The following is an 18212-nucleotide window of genomic DNA, read 5'->3' as shown; positions in this document are numbered from 1 at the left end:
AATTAAGTGTCTTCAGCAGCCGAGGCTGTGGCGACCCCAAATTCCTCATAGAACTAGGGAGTGGGAGGACGGGATGGCTTACAAGGTTCCATGTGGTCATACCGAATCCTTCTCGAGATGGTCGAGGTTGTATCCTAATGGTGCTTGTTACCGGAACGTACCGGATCTATATCCAGCAAAGGACCATCAACATCGATAACCCTCCTCAAAACCTCGCTTATCGCTATAACCATACAACACCTGCAAAACAGTCATTTTGTGGCTAGTTTGGTTGGAATCAATTTCGATTTTGAGATATTTGACCCAACCCAAAAGCATAGAAAACAAGTTGTTTAGATAAATTTGAGGCCTTTTTTGAAATTGTTATTGTGCCTGATTTTAATATATTCGAACCTAAAAGTGCTGAAAACACGTTTTAGGTACATTTGAGGTCATATCATTTCTAGGATTTTTTTGGATCGTTATTCTAACTAAAAGTACCACTCATATTCTTCAAAATCCATTTTGTGTTTTTATAAAATCTTTTTTTGCTTTTGACAAATGTTTTATTGAGTTTACTGGCCTTTTTGCAGTTGTCGATATATTGAAAAAAACTCCGAACTTTGAAAAATTTGACAAACTCAATAAATTCAATAGAAAATTTCTCACAAGCAAAAGAAAAATTGCTACAAACTTTACGTTTTTTTTTACACGCATATACGTTTACGTTTCTAAAAATGTGAGGCGTAGCATAAGCTTATTAAGGTTCAGTTGGTCTTATATATGACTATCAATAGAAATTTGACGCGTCCAACGCTTTTATTGATGCGGAGTGTGGTGACTAGTACCTAGGACCTACCTAATTATTTTTTAGCTTCTAGTATTATTATTACTTGATGTAAGTATTGTTTTCAATAAAACCGTTTAACTTAAAAAATTTTTTTGAATTATTTTATTTTCAAAACGTTAGTCTTTATTTAATTGCCTATTATTTCTCATTCTATTTAGTTCATTTGGTGACTCATTATTACAAGGACTTTTTCCTGATAAAGTGTTACAATCTAAGTCCTCAATACATAATACTTCCAAAGACTTTACTCGACTCGTCGCCACGTATGCTTGTCCCTCCTCCAACTCCAAAATATTTTGATGTCACTTCTAGCGGCCATCATAGGTCGCTTTCATTCATGTATGTATTATGTGTTCCAAATATGAGCCAAATCGAACCACAAATACGGTTTTTTTGAATATATCGATCCTTGCGCCACCTAGCGACGATTTTTTTCATAGGTCGCTATCTATTTCTGTATGTATTATGTGTTCCAAATATGAACCAAATCGGACCACAAATACGATTTTTTGAAATATTTCGATCCATGTGCCACCTATCGGAGTTTTTTTTCTTATTATTGCATTTTCATCGGGTTCTGAACTATATTCCAAGTTTCAAGCTTGTAGCTTATCGGGAAGTTACTTAAATTTCGATTACAAAATTCATGTCGGCCAACCATCCAGCCCTGTTAAGTGAAGCTAAATAAAAACCGTTTAAAAAACACAGCTTTTAAATGGATTAAGAGCAGGAGTGATAGTTTAAGTTAGTTAGTTAGGAGCGACATGAACTCAAATGTACCTAAAACGTCTTTTTTACACTTTTAGGTTCGAATATGTCAAAAAATTTATTGGCCGGGACCGTTTTGACTCCGAATTCCGGTTCCCCACGTCGAAAGCTTCGAGAAAGTACAGTCATGATTCTGGTTAAAAAATGTATTAAGGTTTTATTGTTTGACAGAAAAAAGGCCTTTATCGCAGCTTTAGACTCGAATAACTAGAAAACCTAAACTAATTTGGCAAATCTGACTTCAGATTTGAGTTCTGTGCATTTAAGAGCTTTAGAAGGGGATATTTGTGGAATTACATAGATATAAATTATTTAAATGGATATTAAAATCCATCCAATTTTCAACAAACCCGGGACTAAAGTCCAATAATCACGGGACAATAGGGACTTCAAAAGACCCTAGTGCCTGAACATAACATAAATATGTAGCATACCTACTTACAACATGCATTTACATATAAAAAGCACTTTTCACGAACGAAATAAGATTTCCACTTTCGCCTCATTTGTTTCTTTCTGCGCTTCATTATAGGTCTTTATTTGTATATGCTGGTAGTGAAGACATTTTCTGGTGACAACATCCGTTTTAATATATACGCATTCATCGGATGGGGTAAGTATGTATTTGATATGCATTGCTCATACCATAAATGTATGTATGTGTACTTATATCAATATTGGGGGAAATTACACTACTTACAAAAACCGTGGGTAGGCATTATATCAATTTCAAAGTCAACCTTAATTTCTCCTGAGATTTATTTTCTTTTGAGCGGAGCTAAATTCAACAAGTAAGGAAGGCTAAGTTCGGGTGTGACCGAACATTACATACTCAGCTGAGAGCTTTGGAGACAAAATAAGGGAAAATCACCATGTAGGAAAATGAACCTAGGGTAAACCTGGAATGTGTTTGTGTGACATGCGTATCAAATGGAAGGTATTAAATAGTATTTTAAAAGGGAGTGGGCCATAGTTCTATAGGTGGACGCCATTTAGGGATATCGCCATAAAGGTGAACCAGGGGTGACTCTAGAATGCGTTTGTACGATATGGGCATCAAATGAAAGGTGTTAATGAGTATTTTCAAAGGGAATGGCCCTTAGTTGTATAGGTGGACGCCTTTTCCAGATATCGCCATAAAGGTTGACCAGAGGTGACTCTAGAATGTGTGCTCAAGTTATCGTGTTAACGGCCGACCGGAAGGACAGAGGTCGACTGTGTATAAAAACTGGGTGTGGCTTCAACCGATTTCGCCCTTTTTCACAGAAAACAGTTATCGTCCTAGAATCCAAGCCCCTACCAAATTTCACAAGGATTGGTAAATTTTTGTTCGACTTATGGCCTTAAAAGTATTCTAGACCAATTAAATGAAAAAGGGCGGAGCCACGCCCATTTTGAAACTTTCTTTTATTTTTGTATTTTATTGAACCATATCATTACTTGAGTTGAAAGTTGCCATAATTTACTTATGTACTGTAAAGATATTAAATTCTTTGTTAAAATTTGATTAAAAAAAAATTTTGTTTAAAGTGGGCGTGTTCGTCCCCTGATTTTGCTAATTTTTATTTGGCACACATAAAGTAATAGGAGAAACGTGCCTGCCAAATTTCATCATGATATCTTCAACGATTGTGAAACTACAGCTTGCAAAACTTTTAAATTACCTTCTTTTAAAAGTGGGCGGCGCCACGCCCATTGTCTAAAATTTTACTAATTTTCTATTTTGCGTCAGAAGGTCAACGCACCTACCAAGTTTCATCGCTATATCCGTTTTTAGTAATGAATTATCGCACTTTTTCGGTTTTTCGAAGTTTTCGATATCGAAAAAGTGGGCGTGGTTGTAGTCCGATTTCGTTTATTTTAAATAGCGATCTGAGATGAGCGTACAGGAACCTACATACCAAATTTCATCAAGATACCTCAAAATTTACTCAAGTTATCGTGTTTACGGACGGACGGACGGACATGGCTAAATGAATATCTTTTTTCGCCCAGATCATTTTGATATATAGAAGCCTATATCTATCTCGATTAGTTTATGCCGTTACGGATTACCGTTATGCGAACAAAGTTAATATACTCTGTGAGCTCTGCTCAGCTGAGTATAAAAACGTGCAGCAGCCACTATACCCCGCATTAAAGCCATGCATTCCACTTTTCACCAGTGCGAAATTAATTATGGTTTTTATATCCAGCGTGTGTATACTCAGCGTGTACATAAAGATACAAAATTTTCATTTCATTGAGTTCATTCTTTAATGCCGCAACCTGAGCTAAAATTAAAATATCCTTACGAAGTTTAGTATACTGGCGTACCTGGACCTAGAATAGGTTGGTAATAAAAATTGGCGAAAGCGATGAAAAATTTTAAAACTACTCATATTTTGGCATATTGTATAATATAATAATATTGATGTCTTCACCAAATTTAGTACAGTATTTAAAATGGTCGAAATAACCACGCGTACTATTTTGACTTATTTCGTATGTATGCAAATGGTATTAGCCAAGAAAAAATATTAAGGATGGAATTTCTATTGATTTTAATAAATGTTTAGATTTGTTTATTTGTTTACTGCGCGAATGTCACTTTTTTTCAAGAAACAATTCACACTGACTTAATTCTTAACACCCAGAGTTTTGGGGTGACTTCTTTTTAACCATCTTTTAGAAAATAGTAGTAGAAATTTTTTAGATCTGCGCACTGCCAAAGAAAATTTGACATGAAATTTTTCTTAAGCGTTTCTTGAGTGTCTTTTTATATGGATTTTTTCGTTTTCTTTTGAACTGCACACAGCTCGTTATTTGGCTGAATTTTTTCTTAAGTGGAGGCAAATTTTTCAAAATATGTATTATCAATTTCAAGTTCTCTATAAAATCTTTCAAATTCGGGAAACTATTTCAATGCCCTAGAAATTAGCCGAAAATGCATCTATTTAAAATGATAAAACTTTAAATACATTTTCCCAGAAATTAATCGTCTTTGCTTCATATATGTTTACAGTAAAACGCGCTATATATAGATCTGAGAAAGCCTTTTTAACAACCACGCCAACTCTTTTTTTTTCTAATTGCTTAAGGTCCCACCCCCGATTCATGTTTAATTAATACATATGTATCAAAGCTCCCTTCGCCACTAGAAAGTACTACCAACATATTCTATGCCGACGACTGTACGATAATGGCAACTGGCCCTGGCCCCTCAATAGACGAATAGTTTCCAAACTGAATAGTTACTAGACTGGGTCGATTTATTAACAGATATCGCGCCATCGATTTTTCGATAGGATTTGGGCTTAGGAAAAAAAGTTCCACTACGCATACCCAAAAACATAATTTTCGAGCCTGCAAAAAAAAATGGCGAAAGGGTAAATTTTTCGACCAAAACACTCCTCAAAGCCCTAAAAATTTTTTTCCTAAGCCCAAATCCTATCGAAAAATCGATGGTGCGATATCGGGTAACTTTCGTCCATACAAATCGACCCAGGTAAATAGTTGCCCAGTCGTTCTGTTTTTTCACCTCACGCGATCTGAGACTATTTCCGACCAGGTCCAAGGCCACTCTGTTTAAGACGTGGAAGGGACAGATGGCGCAAATATTGGACATTCACGTTGTCACATTAACGTTACGCTACCGACTGTCAGTCACCCAAAGACTTTAGGGTTGACGCTCGATAATACTCTCAACTTTAAGGCGCATTCCTCCAAAGTCGTATCTAAACTACAAAAGCCACAACAAAATCCTCAAATCGCTTGCCGGCAGCACAACTTACAAAGCAATTGTTCGACCGCTCATGTCATACGCGTCACCGGCTTGGTCGCCTGACTGAAAAATAACACACTGTAAAAGGCAGCAAGCGTGCCAAATACTGCACTCAGAACTACCATGCATGTCTTCTGAACACCACCTACATAATGAGGTAAAATAGCTCAACTTAAATGAGCATAATGAAATGCCGAAAAGACAGTTTATATAATAACTAGAATGCCATCTGGTATAATGCTGGCGCAGAGGGTGACTAGCGTCTTAAATGGTATGACCTTGATGCATATACTGCGTAATGTGGCGTCACGATTATGTTGTATATAATGACTAGTTTGTCAACAGGTATGATACTGATGCAGAGACTGGAAATTGATATGTAGTAGAACATCGCCGTGTTAAAAATATTAGTTGCTATTTTATAAAAAAAAGACAGAACTCTAACTATTTGGGATTTTTGGCAAACTAGTATTCTTTTAGTATGCAACTAGTTGGTTTGGGTTTGGGAAGATTCATGGCTTTGTGGTGCTTAATTCGTTCAACCGAATATAGATTACTTTAATGCGTCCTAAATAGGCAGAAACAGTTTGTTGCAAATCATATATACATACGTACATATGTACATAAGTATATCAAAAACTACATTCTCATGTAAATATACGAACTTTCTTTGTTTAACGTCAATCACTAAAAATCTAATTCGACTGGGAATTCCCTGAGGATTAAACGTTTGTCTCTCTATCTTGTAGCATCCCTACCAACCATGAGTGGATAAAAATTCGGGTAATCATATATTGACGCTACCCGAAAAATTGGATAATAAGTTGGATAATTTTGTTCGGCGAGACGCCGATATTATCCATGGTGAAATGGGATATTTCGTGTACGTGTGATCTCCTATCCCTGTCGCGATCATTCAGAACCAATATATCAAAAATTTATAGCTGAACTCCTCTAACGAAACCATTGCATATTTTCGGGGAGTGGCAGCTAGCCAGGACTGCCGCCCTGTTGAATAATATATCCCTAGAACATTACCAAAATAACCAAAACGCAACTTAAATACCAAAAATTTCATAAATTGTTATCAGTTTTTATTTTTAATAAAGAGTTTTTAATTATATTAGTTAAGTCATATAAGAAAGTTCACATATTTATGTATATAAAGAAAAAGAAACTTGCAGCTAAAAATATTTGAAACAAAAAAAGAAATAAAATTATAAACATAAACAAAGATATTAATTTTAGTAAAAAAATAATTAACAAAAGTAAAACAAATGAAAGAAAAAATAAACAAATTAAAGTGAAAAGAAATAAATTAAAACAAGTAAGGAAGGCTAAGTTCGGGTGTAACCGGACATTACATAATCAGCTGAGAGCTTTGGAGACAAAATAAGGGAAAATCAACATTTAGCAAAATGAACCCAGGGTAACCCTGGAATGTGTTTGTATGACATGTGTATCAAATGTAAGGCGTTAAGGATTATTTAAAACGTAGTGGGCCTTAGTTCTATAGGTGGACACCTTTTCGAGATATCGCAATAAGGGTGGACTAGGGGTGACTCTAGAACATCTTCTGTCGGGTACCGCTAATTTATTTATATATGTCATACCACGAACAGTATTCCTGCCAAGATTTCAAGGGCTTTTGATTTCGCCCTGCAGAACTTTTTCATTTTCTTCTACTTAATATGGTAGGTGTCACACCCATCTTACAAAGTTTTTTCTAAAGTTATATTTTGCGTCAATAAACCAATCCAATTACCATGTTTCATCTCTTGTTTCATATTTGGTACAGATTTATGGCATTTTCTTCATTTTTCGTAATTTTCGATATCGGAAAAGTGGGCGTGGTCATAGTCGGATTTCGGCCATATTTTATACCAAGATAAAGTGACTTCAGATAAGTACGTGAACTAAATTTAGTTAAGATATATCGTTTTTGCGCAAGTTATCGTGTTAAAGGCCGAGCGGAAGGACAGACGGCCGACTGTGTATAAAAACTGGGCGTGGCTTCAACCGATTTCGGCCATTTTCACAGAAAACAGTTATCGTCATAGAATCTATGTCCCTACAAAATTTCACAAGGATTGGTAAATTTTTGTTCGACTTATGGCATTAAAAGTATTCTAGACGAATTAAATGAAAAAGGGCGGAGTTACGCCCATTTTGAAATTTTCTTTAATCCTTGTATTTTGTTGCACCATATCATTACTGGAGTCGAATGTTGACATAATTTACTTTTATACTGTAAAGATATTAAATTTTTTGTTAAAATTTGACTTTAAAAAAAATTTTTTTTAAAAGTGGGCGTGTTCGTCATCCGATTTCGCTAATTTTTATTTAGCACACATATAGTAATAGGAGTAACGTGCCTACAAAATTTCATCATGATATCTTCAACGACTGCCAAATTACAGCTTGCAAATTTAAATTACCTTCTTTTAAAAGTGGGCGGTGCCACACCCATTGTCCAAAATTTTTCTAATTTTCTATTTTGCATCATAAGGTCAACACACCTACCAAGTTTCATCGATTTATCCGTCTTCGGTCAAGAATTATCGCACTTTTTCGGTTTTTCGAAATTTTCGATACCGAAAAAGTGGGCGTGGTTGTAGTCCGATTTCGTCCATTTTAAATAGCGATCTGAGATGAGCGCCCAGGAACCTACATAGCAAATTTCATCTAGATACCTCAAAATTTACTCAAGTTATCGTGTTAACGGACAGACGGAAGGGCGGACGAACGGACGGGCATGGCTCAATCAAATTTTTTTTCGATCCTGATGATTTTGATATATGGAAAGTCTATATCTATCTCGTTTCCTTTATACCTGTACAACCAACCGTTTTACAATTAAAGTTAATATACTCTGTGAGCTCTGCTCAACTGAGTATAAAAAAAATGACAAAATGAAATAAAGTAAAATAAAACAAGTAAGGAAGGTTAAGTTCGAGTGTAACCGAACATTACATACTCAGTTGAGAGCTATGGTGACAACATAAAGGAAAATAACCATGTAGGAAAATGAACCGAGGGAAACCCTGGAATGTGTTTGTATGACATGTGTATCAAATGAAAGGCATTAAAGAGTATTTTATGAGGGAGTGGGCCATAGTTCTATAGGTGGACGCTATTTAGGGATATAGCCATAAAGGTGGATCAGGGTTGACTCTAGAATACGTTTGTACGAAATGGGTATCAAATGAAAGGTGTTAATGAGTTTTTTAAAAGGGAGTAATCCTTAGTTCCATAGGTGGTTGCCGTTTCGAGATATCGCCATAAAGGTGGGCCAGGGGTGACCCTAGAATTCGTTTGTACAATATGGGCATCAAACGAATAGTGTTAATGAGTATTTTAAAAGGGAGTGGGCCCTAGTTCTATAGGTGGATGCCGTTTCGAAATATCGCCATAAACGTGGACCGGGGGTGACTCTAGAATGTGTTTGTACGATATGGGTATCAAATTAAAGGTATTAATGAGCATTTTAAAAGGGAGTAATCCTTAGTGCCATAGGTGGACGCCGTTTCGAGATATCGCCATAAAGGTGGAGCAGGGTGACCCTAGAATCTGTTTGTACAATATGGGTATGAAAAGAAAGGTGTTAATGAGTATTTTAAAAGGGAGTAATCCTTAGTTCCATAGGTGGTTGTCGTTTCGAGATATCGCCATAAAGGTGGGCCAGGGGTGACCCTAGAATTCGTTTGTACAATATGGGCATCAAACGAATGGTGTTAATGAGTATTTTAAAAGGGAGTGGGCCCTAGTTCTATAGGTGGATGCCGTTTCGAAATATCGCCATAAACGTGGACCGGGGGTGACTCTAGAATGAGTTTGTACGATATGGGTATCAAATTAAAGGTATTAATGAGAGTTTTAAAAGGGAGTGGTGGTAGTTGTATATGTGAAGGCGTTTTCCAGATATCGACCAAAATGTGGAACAGGGTGGCCCAGAACATCATCTGTCGGATACCGCTTATTTATTTATATATGTAATACCTGCCAAGATTTTAAGGGTTTTTTATTTCGCCCTGCAGAACTTTTTCTTTTTCTTCTACTTAATATGGTAGGTGTCACAACCATTTGATAATGATAAAGTTTTTCTAAAGTTATATTTTTGTTCGATTTATGGCGTTAAAAGTATCCTAGACAAATTAAATGAAAAAGGGCGGAGCCACGCCCATTTTGAAATTTTCTTTTATTTTTGTATTTTGTTGCACCATATCATTACTTGAGTTGAATGTTGACATAATTTACTTATATACTGTAGATATAAAATTTTTTGTTAAAATTTTACTTTAAAAAATTTTTTTTTTAAAGTGGGCGTGGTCCTTCTCCGATTATGCTAATTTTTATTAAGCGTATATATAGTAATAGGGGTAACGTTCCTGCCAAATTTCATCATGATATCTTCAACGACTGCCAAATTACAGCTTGCAAAAGTTTTAAATTACCGATATCGAAAAAGTGGGCGTGGTTATAGTCCGATATCGTTAATTTTAAATAGCGATCTGAGGTGAGTGCTCAGGAACCTACATACCAAATTTCATCAAGATACCTCAAAATTTACTCAAGTTATCGTGTTAACGGACAGACGGACATGGCTCAATCAAATTTTTTTTTCGATCCTGATTATTTTGATATATGGAAGTCTATATCTATCTCGATTCCTTTATATATGTACAACCAACCGTTATCCAATCAAACTTAATATACTCTGTGAGCTAAGCTCAACTAAGTATAATGAATTGGAAAGAAATGAATGCAGTGAAACGCAATCAAATGAAATATATACAAAATAAATAAATATAATAAATCTAAAGCAAACGTTAATGAAACTGAAATAACATCACTAAAGTTAGGATGGTGTTCTATCAATATCTAATTTTTACTTAGAAAAACTTGTTTACGCCCCAGACGTCACGATAAAGAAATGCGCACATAAGTGCTCGATGGAGAACACGGAAATAACGTTGCTGAGCCCAGCTCTAAAATAGTCGGATATGCCAAATCCATGACATGTGTGGGCCCACCTCCTAAGTAACCGACTATGCCAAAGCCATTTCTCCATCTCGTGAAACTTGGAAATGTGCATGGACACGAACGCGAAATTTCTGAGCCCAACTCTTAAATAAACGATTATGCCACATCCATTCCTTCGTCAGGCGATACCTGAAACTATCCGCGTAAGTCAATAAATACGTATGTTGACGCACCATAATAATACATAGCCGCAGCAATAAATCAAGCCGCTTTCCAGCACCATCTAAGAGATAGGAAATTCACCTGCGGTAACAATATACACTACATTTGAGCTCGTTTGTGCTAACTCCATAAAATCCATAAATAGTACTTACCAAGAATACAAATTTTAGATGAAATTGTGTAAAAAAAATGTTTGCTGCAAAAAATGTTTTCAAAATAATTTATTCAAAACAGCTGTTCAATTTCTGCTTGTCATAATTTTCTTCTTAATAACTAAAATCATACTGTTTCATTCAAACATTTTGGATTAGCAATAGCATGAAAATCATATATGTAATACTCATATATTGCTACAAAAGGCTCGGTACATTCCCAGCCAGCATTTTTTGAAAATTTTGATCAACAAATATTTAAATATCATACCCCAATATGATTAAAAACGTTCAAATTTAAAAGCATTTTCTGTTCGAAAATAACTGTATCGTAGGGAGAAAAATGTACTTTAAATGTGATTATTCTTGAATAATCATTTATCATTCCTATTTCGAAACGCTTTTTATTCATATTTGATAACATTGTAAAATTGAGCTTTAATTGTTTTAGAGTAATATTTAACTGCTTTTCACAGTCATTTTCTGATCATATTCGTGAACATATTTCAATCATTTTGGTTGAGGTTTTTGAATCATTTTTGAATGCGATTATGATGCATTTATTCTTCATATCTCATTCAAAATAAGATACTACATAATAATCTTATTTCATTAGGGGAATAAAGCATGCGGAAGTGAGCTATTTGAACCACAGGAGACTCGCAAACAAACTTGATCGATATACACCTGTGACTACAACGTCCAACATTATCTACTATGATCATCAATATCTTAAAATACAATACGGTACGGGATGTTGAAGACATATCCAGGTACATATGTATGTCAAGAGAGTTTCACTTACCTGGGGTTCAAATAGCTCACAACCTTTGTATTGTCCAACTATTATGTATTTTCCGGGAAGCCGAAGGCGGAGAAATGGCTGAGGAAATCTTCGGTCACGAGCAGCATTTACATTATATCTTGTCTTGAAAAATAAATAATAAAATTTTTATATATTTTTCTGAGCTTCATGATTGAAAAAATATATGTATGTGAAAAAAATAAGATTTTCATTGAAAAGTAAAATGTTAACAAGTATAAAATTCATTATTCAGTCAACAAATATAGTCAGAAAATGTTCAGAAAGCTGAATTAAAAATGATTATAAATTTTTGATCACCTAAAGTAAACACATTTAATTCAAATATAATTCCAAAATGTGATTGAAAAACTATATTCAGTTTTTGATCATCAAAGGTAAGCATATTTTAGTTATTCCTTTTGTTGTTTTTTATAAAATATAAAAATTTAATCATTAAAGGACTTCAAAATGATTCCAAAAAGTGATCGAAAAATGATTTTCAGTTTTTGATCATCAAAAGTATTCATATTTGATTATTTCTTTTGTTCAATTGTATGATAACTCATTATTTAGTCGGAAAGAGTAATCAAATTGTATTGAAATGTAGGTAAATTCAAAATTTAATCATCTAAATGCTGAGTGGGTTCCCAAACGTTATTTTCTATTAGCAATATACGAGTATTACATATATGATGAAAATGAAATTATTTTTTGTTGTTTCGATTGATTTCATTTGTCTACATTGGGGTATAACTGATCCATTTTAGACCCTTTTAGATACACGTGGGATTAGTCACCTTGAAATTTATTTAGCCAATTTAAAGAAACAACAAAAAAACGATAACTATATATGTATGAACATAGGTAAAATAAAAATTGTTTTGTGGCATTGAAACGAATTATTTAAGAAGAATGAATGAAATTTATACTATAGAGCTAGCGGAGCGAATAGACGTTGTTCTGTCCATGGTTGCCATTTGGACTAACCCCGTTTGGTCCGCTGGTCCTTTTTTTTTAATTTTGGTCCTTTTTGTGCGAACCGTCACGAATTTGGTACTTTGATTTGAATTTTTGAATTTTTTACTTGCATAACAATACGCAATGATAAAAATGTGCTTGTTTGAACACCCTGTGAATGGTGATCGATTTTCAGTAACTCTCACCAGCAGAGCCGATAGTTATTAGGGTTGATTACATTCACGAAGGCGGTGTAGCCGCCACATCTGTCATATTATTTTTACACCCCTGCAAAAATTATTGGATTACGTGTTCCATTTTCTTCATGTTGGAGTACTCTAACAATACTCCTTTGCAATGCGTTTGCGGACCACCATCAGCCGATCATTGCTCGTTTTTTAACGTCCGTCATCAAGACACGATGACGATCGAACAGAGTTGCCAAAAGTACAATAACTGATAATAAAATGTTATTATGGCAACTCTGATAAAATGCAACCGCGCTTTGGTTTTATGTATACATACTATAATATAGAGAAATATTAGTTTCTTTATTCACGCAAATGCTAAATAACATAAGAATATTCGTAGTAAAAAATACAAATATTGCCCCTCTCCGTTATTTGAAATTTTATATATATTCCGATTGCTTCTTCTTTAATATTAAATATATGTGTAAGTAGGCTTTCAAATCTATATTTTATGTGCGAATAAAACTAAATTATTACACTGTTTTCCCAACGTTTCGCTAATATTTTTATTTTTAGCATCATCAGGGGAATATTTATCAATTTATACGTTACAAACAATATATAAATCAGGCATGCTTAACCAACGAAACGATATCATTTCGTTACGATAATCAACGTTAATAAACGAAACGAAGTCATTTCGTTTCGTTTATTAACGTTAAGATCGTCAAATTAACGAAATGATTTCGTTTCGTTTTCTGCCATATCAAAACGAAATCAAATCGTTTATGTTGATTATTAATTTCAAACTATGCTGGCAAAGCTGATTGATGGCGGAGTCATTAAAGGTGAAAGCATTATCCAAGCTGATTGCAACTTTTCTCATGAATTTTGACAGTACGAACATTTCTCAGAGTATTTTTGACATTACCACCAACGAATTACACAAACAAATTACATAGAGTTTGTGTGTGTATGTGCGCTCGTTGTTGCCACCTTACGGCTTCACCATGGCTATAGCATTGCCAGCACAATTCAAACATAAAGTATCACGTTTTCGTTAACGTTTTTAACGTTAACGAAAGCTTTTCGTTTCGGTTAAAAACGAGATACAATTTATCTTGATAATTTCTATATCGATAATATTTCGAAGTGTTTCAACGGAAACGGTGGAAATTTTTTGATAAACGATTAGCTTAACGTTAAGGTGCATCCCTGATATAAATTATGAAAATTATCAATTAGTTTTCAAAACAGACATGAAAAACAACAAAGAAAAACAATTTGTATTATGATTGTTTAGCGACCTATTAAATTTTACCTTTTTACTTGCTGGCTCGAGGTCATATAAATAAAAACACGGTGTTTATATTTTGTGCCAATATATTTCGATTACACATCGGTAATCGTCTTCAAGGGCGAACTAACAACAAACATAAAAACATTTAATGTAACAAACAATAATTTTATATTTTAATCAAAACACTTGATACCTACATTATTTCACATTCGTGCTGTATAACGAGGAGTATTAAACTGTTTCTTTTTTGTTAACAAGTGTCTGTATGCTTGCGCTGTGTTATCAATGTCTGTTTTATAGTTCATACGTATGTCCGTCGGTGTATTCACTATATGTAACATTTCCAATGTATATCTCTTTTTCCATTGTTTCTCTTTTTGGATAACTGCAGCGTCGTCGAAGTTCGGAGTGTGCGCCTCCCTTGCACAGTGCGCCATGATTGCTGTTTTGTGGTTATTTGTATGATTACAACTTTTAAAATCAGTTTTGTGTTGTGCGAGACGTGTTTTCAGTTTTGATTTCGTAGTACCCACATATATCTTGTTGCATAATTCTTTATCATTACCTCTGCAAGGTATTTTGTATATAACGTCACTTTTTTCTGTTTCTGGTATTAGCGACTTCGTACAATTGAAAATGCATTTTAATGTGTTGATTGGCTTGTGGGCTATTTTTATTTCCTCGCTATTATAGCAATCAGATTTTGCAAGGCGCTCTGATAGTTTAGGTACATAAACTACAGATTTGAATATTTTTGCTTTCTCTGATCTAGTTTTCACATTTTTTGAAAGAGCTCTTCTTATTAAGGTTTTAATAATGGTATCCGGAAAATCATTATCTTTTAATAATACTGTTATTTCTTTCTTAACCTCATTGTGGTAAGTGGTATACAGCCCATTGCTGTATTAATTATCATTGTCTTAGGATGTTTCGAATGAAAATTAATGATGTGTCCTGATAATGTTGATTTCTTATACCACACTAACTTGATTTGATTGCCTTGTCTAATTATAATTGAGTCGAGATAGGGTAACTTTCCGTCGTCTTCGAGTTCCGTAGTGAATTTAATATGTCTATCAAAAGAATTTAATACGTCCAGTGTGTTTTGTACCTCATTTTCATTGACTATTGCGAATATGTCGTCAACGTATTTTGTGAGTAGCATCGGTTTAATTGTTAATTTTTCTACGCTGTTATCCAGCAACTTTTCCATTAAAATGTCTGCAATAACTGGTGACGTTGGTGATCCCATTGGTAATCCTCTCAGTTGTGTATAAATAATGTCGTTGAATTTAAAATATCTGTTCTCTTCAATGCAGAACTTTAAAATTTCCATGAAGATTTTTCCCAAATAAACAGGCTGCGGCAACCATGGTTCTGTCCTAATTTTCATCTATTTGCATAACTTTTAAGAAGTTGTCACCTCTTAGTCTCCCTTCCCCTCTTACCCCGTTTCTGTAACCTTTTATTCACTCCACCCTCTGCCTTTCTTTCTATGCGTCTCTTTCTCCACCCTGTATTTTCCCTCACTTCTTTTCTCTCTAGCTCCCTCTCCTTCACTCTCCCCCGCTCCATGTATCCATATATCTCTATCGTCATTTTACTCTATCTCTTTCTCAGTCCTTTTCTCCTTTCCTCTTTTTACTTCTCTCTATTTCTTCTTATTCTTCTCCATCCCTTATTTCCAATCCCAGTTCAAGTCTCAGTCCCAGTCTCAGTCCTTATTGCTACAAGAAGAAGAAAACGAGTTGTAACCAAGTTTTCCGTAAGGAATATTTCTTTTTGAAATACTCTAATATACATATGTACACGTCCACATAGATAATCAAATGCTAATTTTTCGCTATCTTCTAATTCTCGCTGAGTGTAAAAGACAGATAAAAGCTTTCAGCGTAGTCACTGTTGTGTAAATCAAATCAAAATAATGCTAAGAAAGGAGAATAAAGGAATAAGCATAAATGTAACTCCCCTTATACTAATTTCGCACAGACGGCTTATTAAATAATAAAGGCAATTTTCTACATTAAGACGCTTATTGAGCTCAATCTTCCCTACAAAATTCGAATCTATTATTATTTCATTAGTAGCTAATCGAATGCCTAATGAAGTCAAAAGCACAATGCAACTCTGTTGGCAGCGTTCCGCTTCCGTTTCCGTTTCTTACTTTTCAAAGCAAATGTCATTGTCTGCATGGCGGAACGATACAAGGTGGCCGCATCGAACAGCTGATTATAACCTTTTTTATTTGATTTGATACATCAACTACCGGCGCAGTACGATTTTGACATTTGTCCATCGAATTTACAAGTACATGGAATTTTTTTTGTTTGTAGGTATGTCACCATGCTCCCACCTTGTATCGTTCCACCATGATTGTCTGTCTCATCCTTCATACTAATCGAGCAGTTACTTCTGTGTCAAAGCAAAAAATTTACGATTTCATTAGCAGGTGCAATGAGATCATTAAGTTTCTATGTGAAAACAGTATTAGATGCATACAAATATGTATACTTATATATATGTATCTATGTATGTATACTATATATTGTATACTATAAATGTGTATATTTTCTATTATACCTATATGGTCAATTATAATTATTAAAGGTAGCAGACTGTTGGCAATTTCCAGCAAGTTCAGTTATTTAGTTATTAAGAAAATATATATATACTAGCTTATGCCCGTGGGTTTTACCCCACGTTTCTATAAAAATATGCAGGCTACCCGTAACTGGCCATGGGTAAAACATGAGTTGGTAAGATTGACTTCTGCTACAGCTAATGACTGTTGTTGTATGATATATTCATATTTGTAACAGGATTCCCCTCGCGTAGGCGAGGTTGACAATTGAGTTGCAGAAGCCCTGAAGCTATAGAGCTTCAATCCCTTGATTCGCAGCTAATGATCGTCCTTGAGCTTCATTGATAGGGATAAGAAATTTGAGGAATTTAAAATTTAAAAGACAAATCTATCGATATGAATGGGATCCTTGGTTTTAAACATTTTTGTTTTCGAAATTTTCCGATAAATGAATTGCTTCAATTATATTCGTAAAAGATTTGTGATGAAAAGCCTTGTCCCACTACATAGGCGTGGAGAATCGAAATAACGTAGCATAAATTTTATGGCCCATTTTTTAAGGGTCAATCGATGAGGAGAAATTGTAAAGATAGATTCAAAATTTGGAAGAAACATTAGCTATTAAAGCATCAGGTGATCTCATAATTTCTCAAAAACTTGCAGGAAAAGAAATCAAGTCTGTTAGTAAAGAAATAGGAATTTTGCCATAATTAATTTCAAGAAGTTGTTTAGCAAAAGCTGCTGCTGAAGTGTTTCCTCCTAATTGCCCTCTCATATTTCTAAAGAGAGTAAATTTTTTACTTCAACTGCGGCTGTTCCAGCAAGTAACAGGAAAGCACCACCTTTGGGGTGGTCATTACACCTTAAATTCTTAGCGGTTTGGTCTAAAATTTGCAGCGACTGCTTATGAGTCATGGTGCACACATCGCACACCCTCACTTTGGCCTGATCGTTTCCTTATGTTGCAAATTGGTGTATCAGATGTTTGCAGACAGTGGTCATTTAAATGCGGAGTTGTACGTCCACCATACAAAGGGTATGCGCGGTATCTGAGAAAGCAACTGCTGTAGTGATTTCTCTTTTTGCTCTTACATCAATTAATATCAAATTAAACAGAAATGTTTTCTTCCGGTTCCTCCAGGCGTATCCAAAAATACCAACCCTAAAGATAACATAAAAGAATACTAAAGGAATAACAGCCAAACCCAACTCTGCAGTAAAACTTTACGTGTTGAAATAACCTAAGTTTTTAATGCAGCCATAATTCTGAAAGTCCCATTTGTCTTGATTTTTTTTTTCAATTCAATATATTACTGGTGCTGTTAGGACTTAACGTCGTATAGCCCCTTACCAATTTTCATTATTCTATTTGTATGGGAGGTGCCACGCCCCTTCTTACTCACCCCTTATTTTGTTAGTGTTGTTGGGGATTGATCCAATTTAACTCTTTACTGGATTTAAATTTTCTTGCATGAATACTTCCAGAGTTATGCTGTATCAAACATTCCATTTGTATCGTAGGTGCCACCCCCTTTTTATACCTTTCATGAACATGAAATGGTATATTAACTTTGGTCCGATGTTTGTAAAGTTGAGAAATATAGAAGATAGATGAGCATTAAGTATACCGAATTGATCAGGGCGACGAACTGAGTTGATAT

The 18212-nt window shown here is 34.7% G+C and overlaps 1 protein-coding gene across 1 annotated transcript in view; it reads left to right on the top strand.

The window, feature by feature from the left end:
- Positions 1–18212, top strand: part of Dh44-R1 (Diuretic hormone 44 receptor 1) — a 225696-nt gene that overhangs the window by 165782 nt on the left and 41702 nt on the right. Inside the window, exon 6 of the mRNA XM_067773817.1 lies at positions 2130–2210. Within this exon, the coding sequence (XP_067629918.1) occupies positions 2130–2210 (81 nt within the window). The remainder of the gene's footprint in view (positions 1–2129; positions 2211–18212) is intronic.

The sequence above is a fragment of the Eurosta solidaginis genome, chromosome 3 (genome assembly GCF_040869045.1).
Source record: "Eurosta solidaginis isolate ZX-2024a chromosome 3, ASM4086904v1, whole genome shotgun sequence".
Classification (NCBI taxonomy): Eukaryota; Metazoa; Arthropoda; class Insecta; order Diptera; family Tephritidae; genus Eurosta; species Eurosta solidaginis.
Note: the sequence above shows the minus strand (reverse complement) of the source record. Positions and strands in the feature narration are given on the sequence as shown.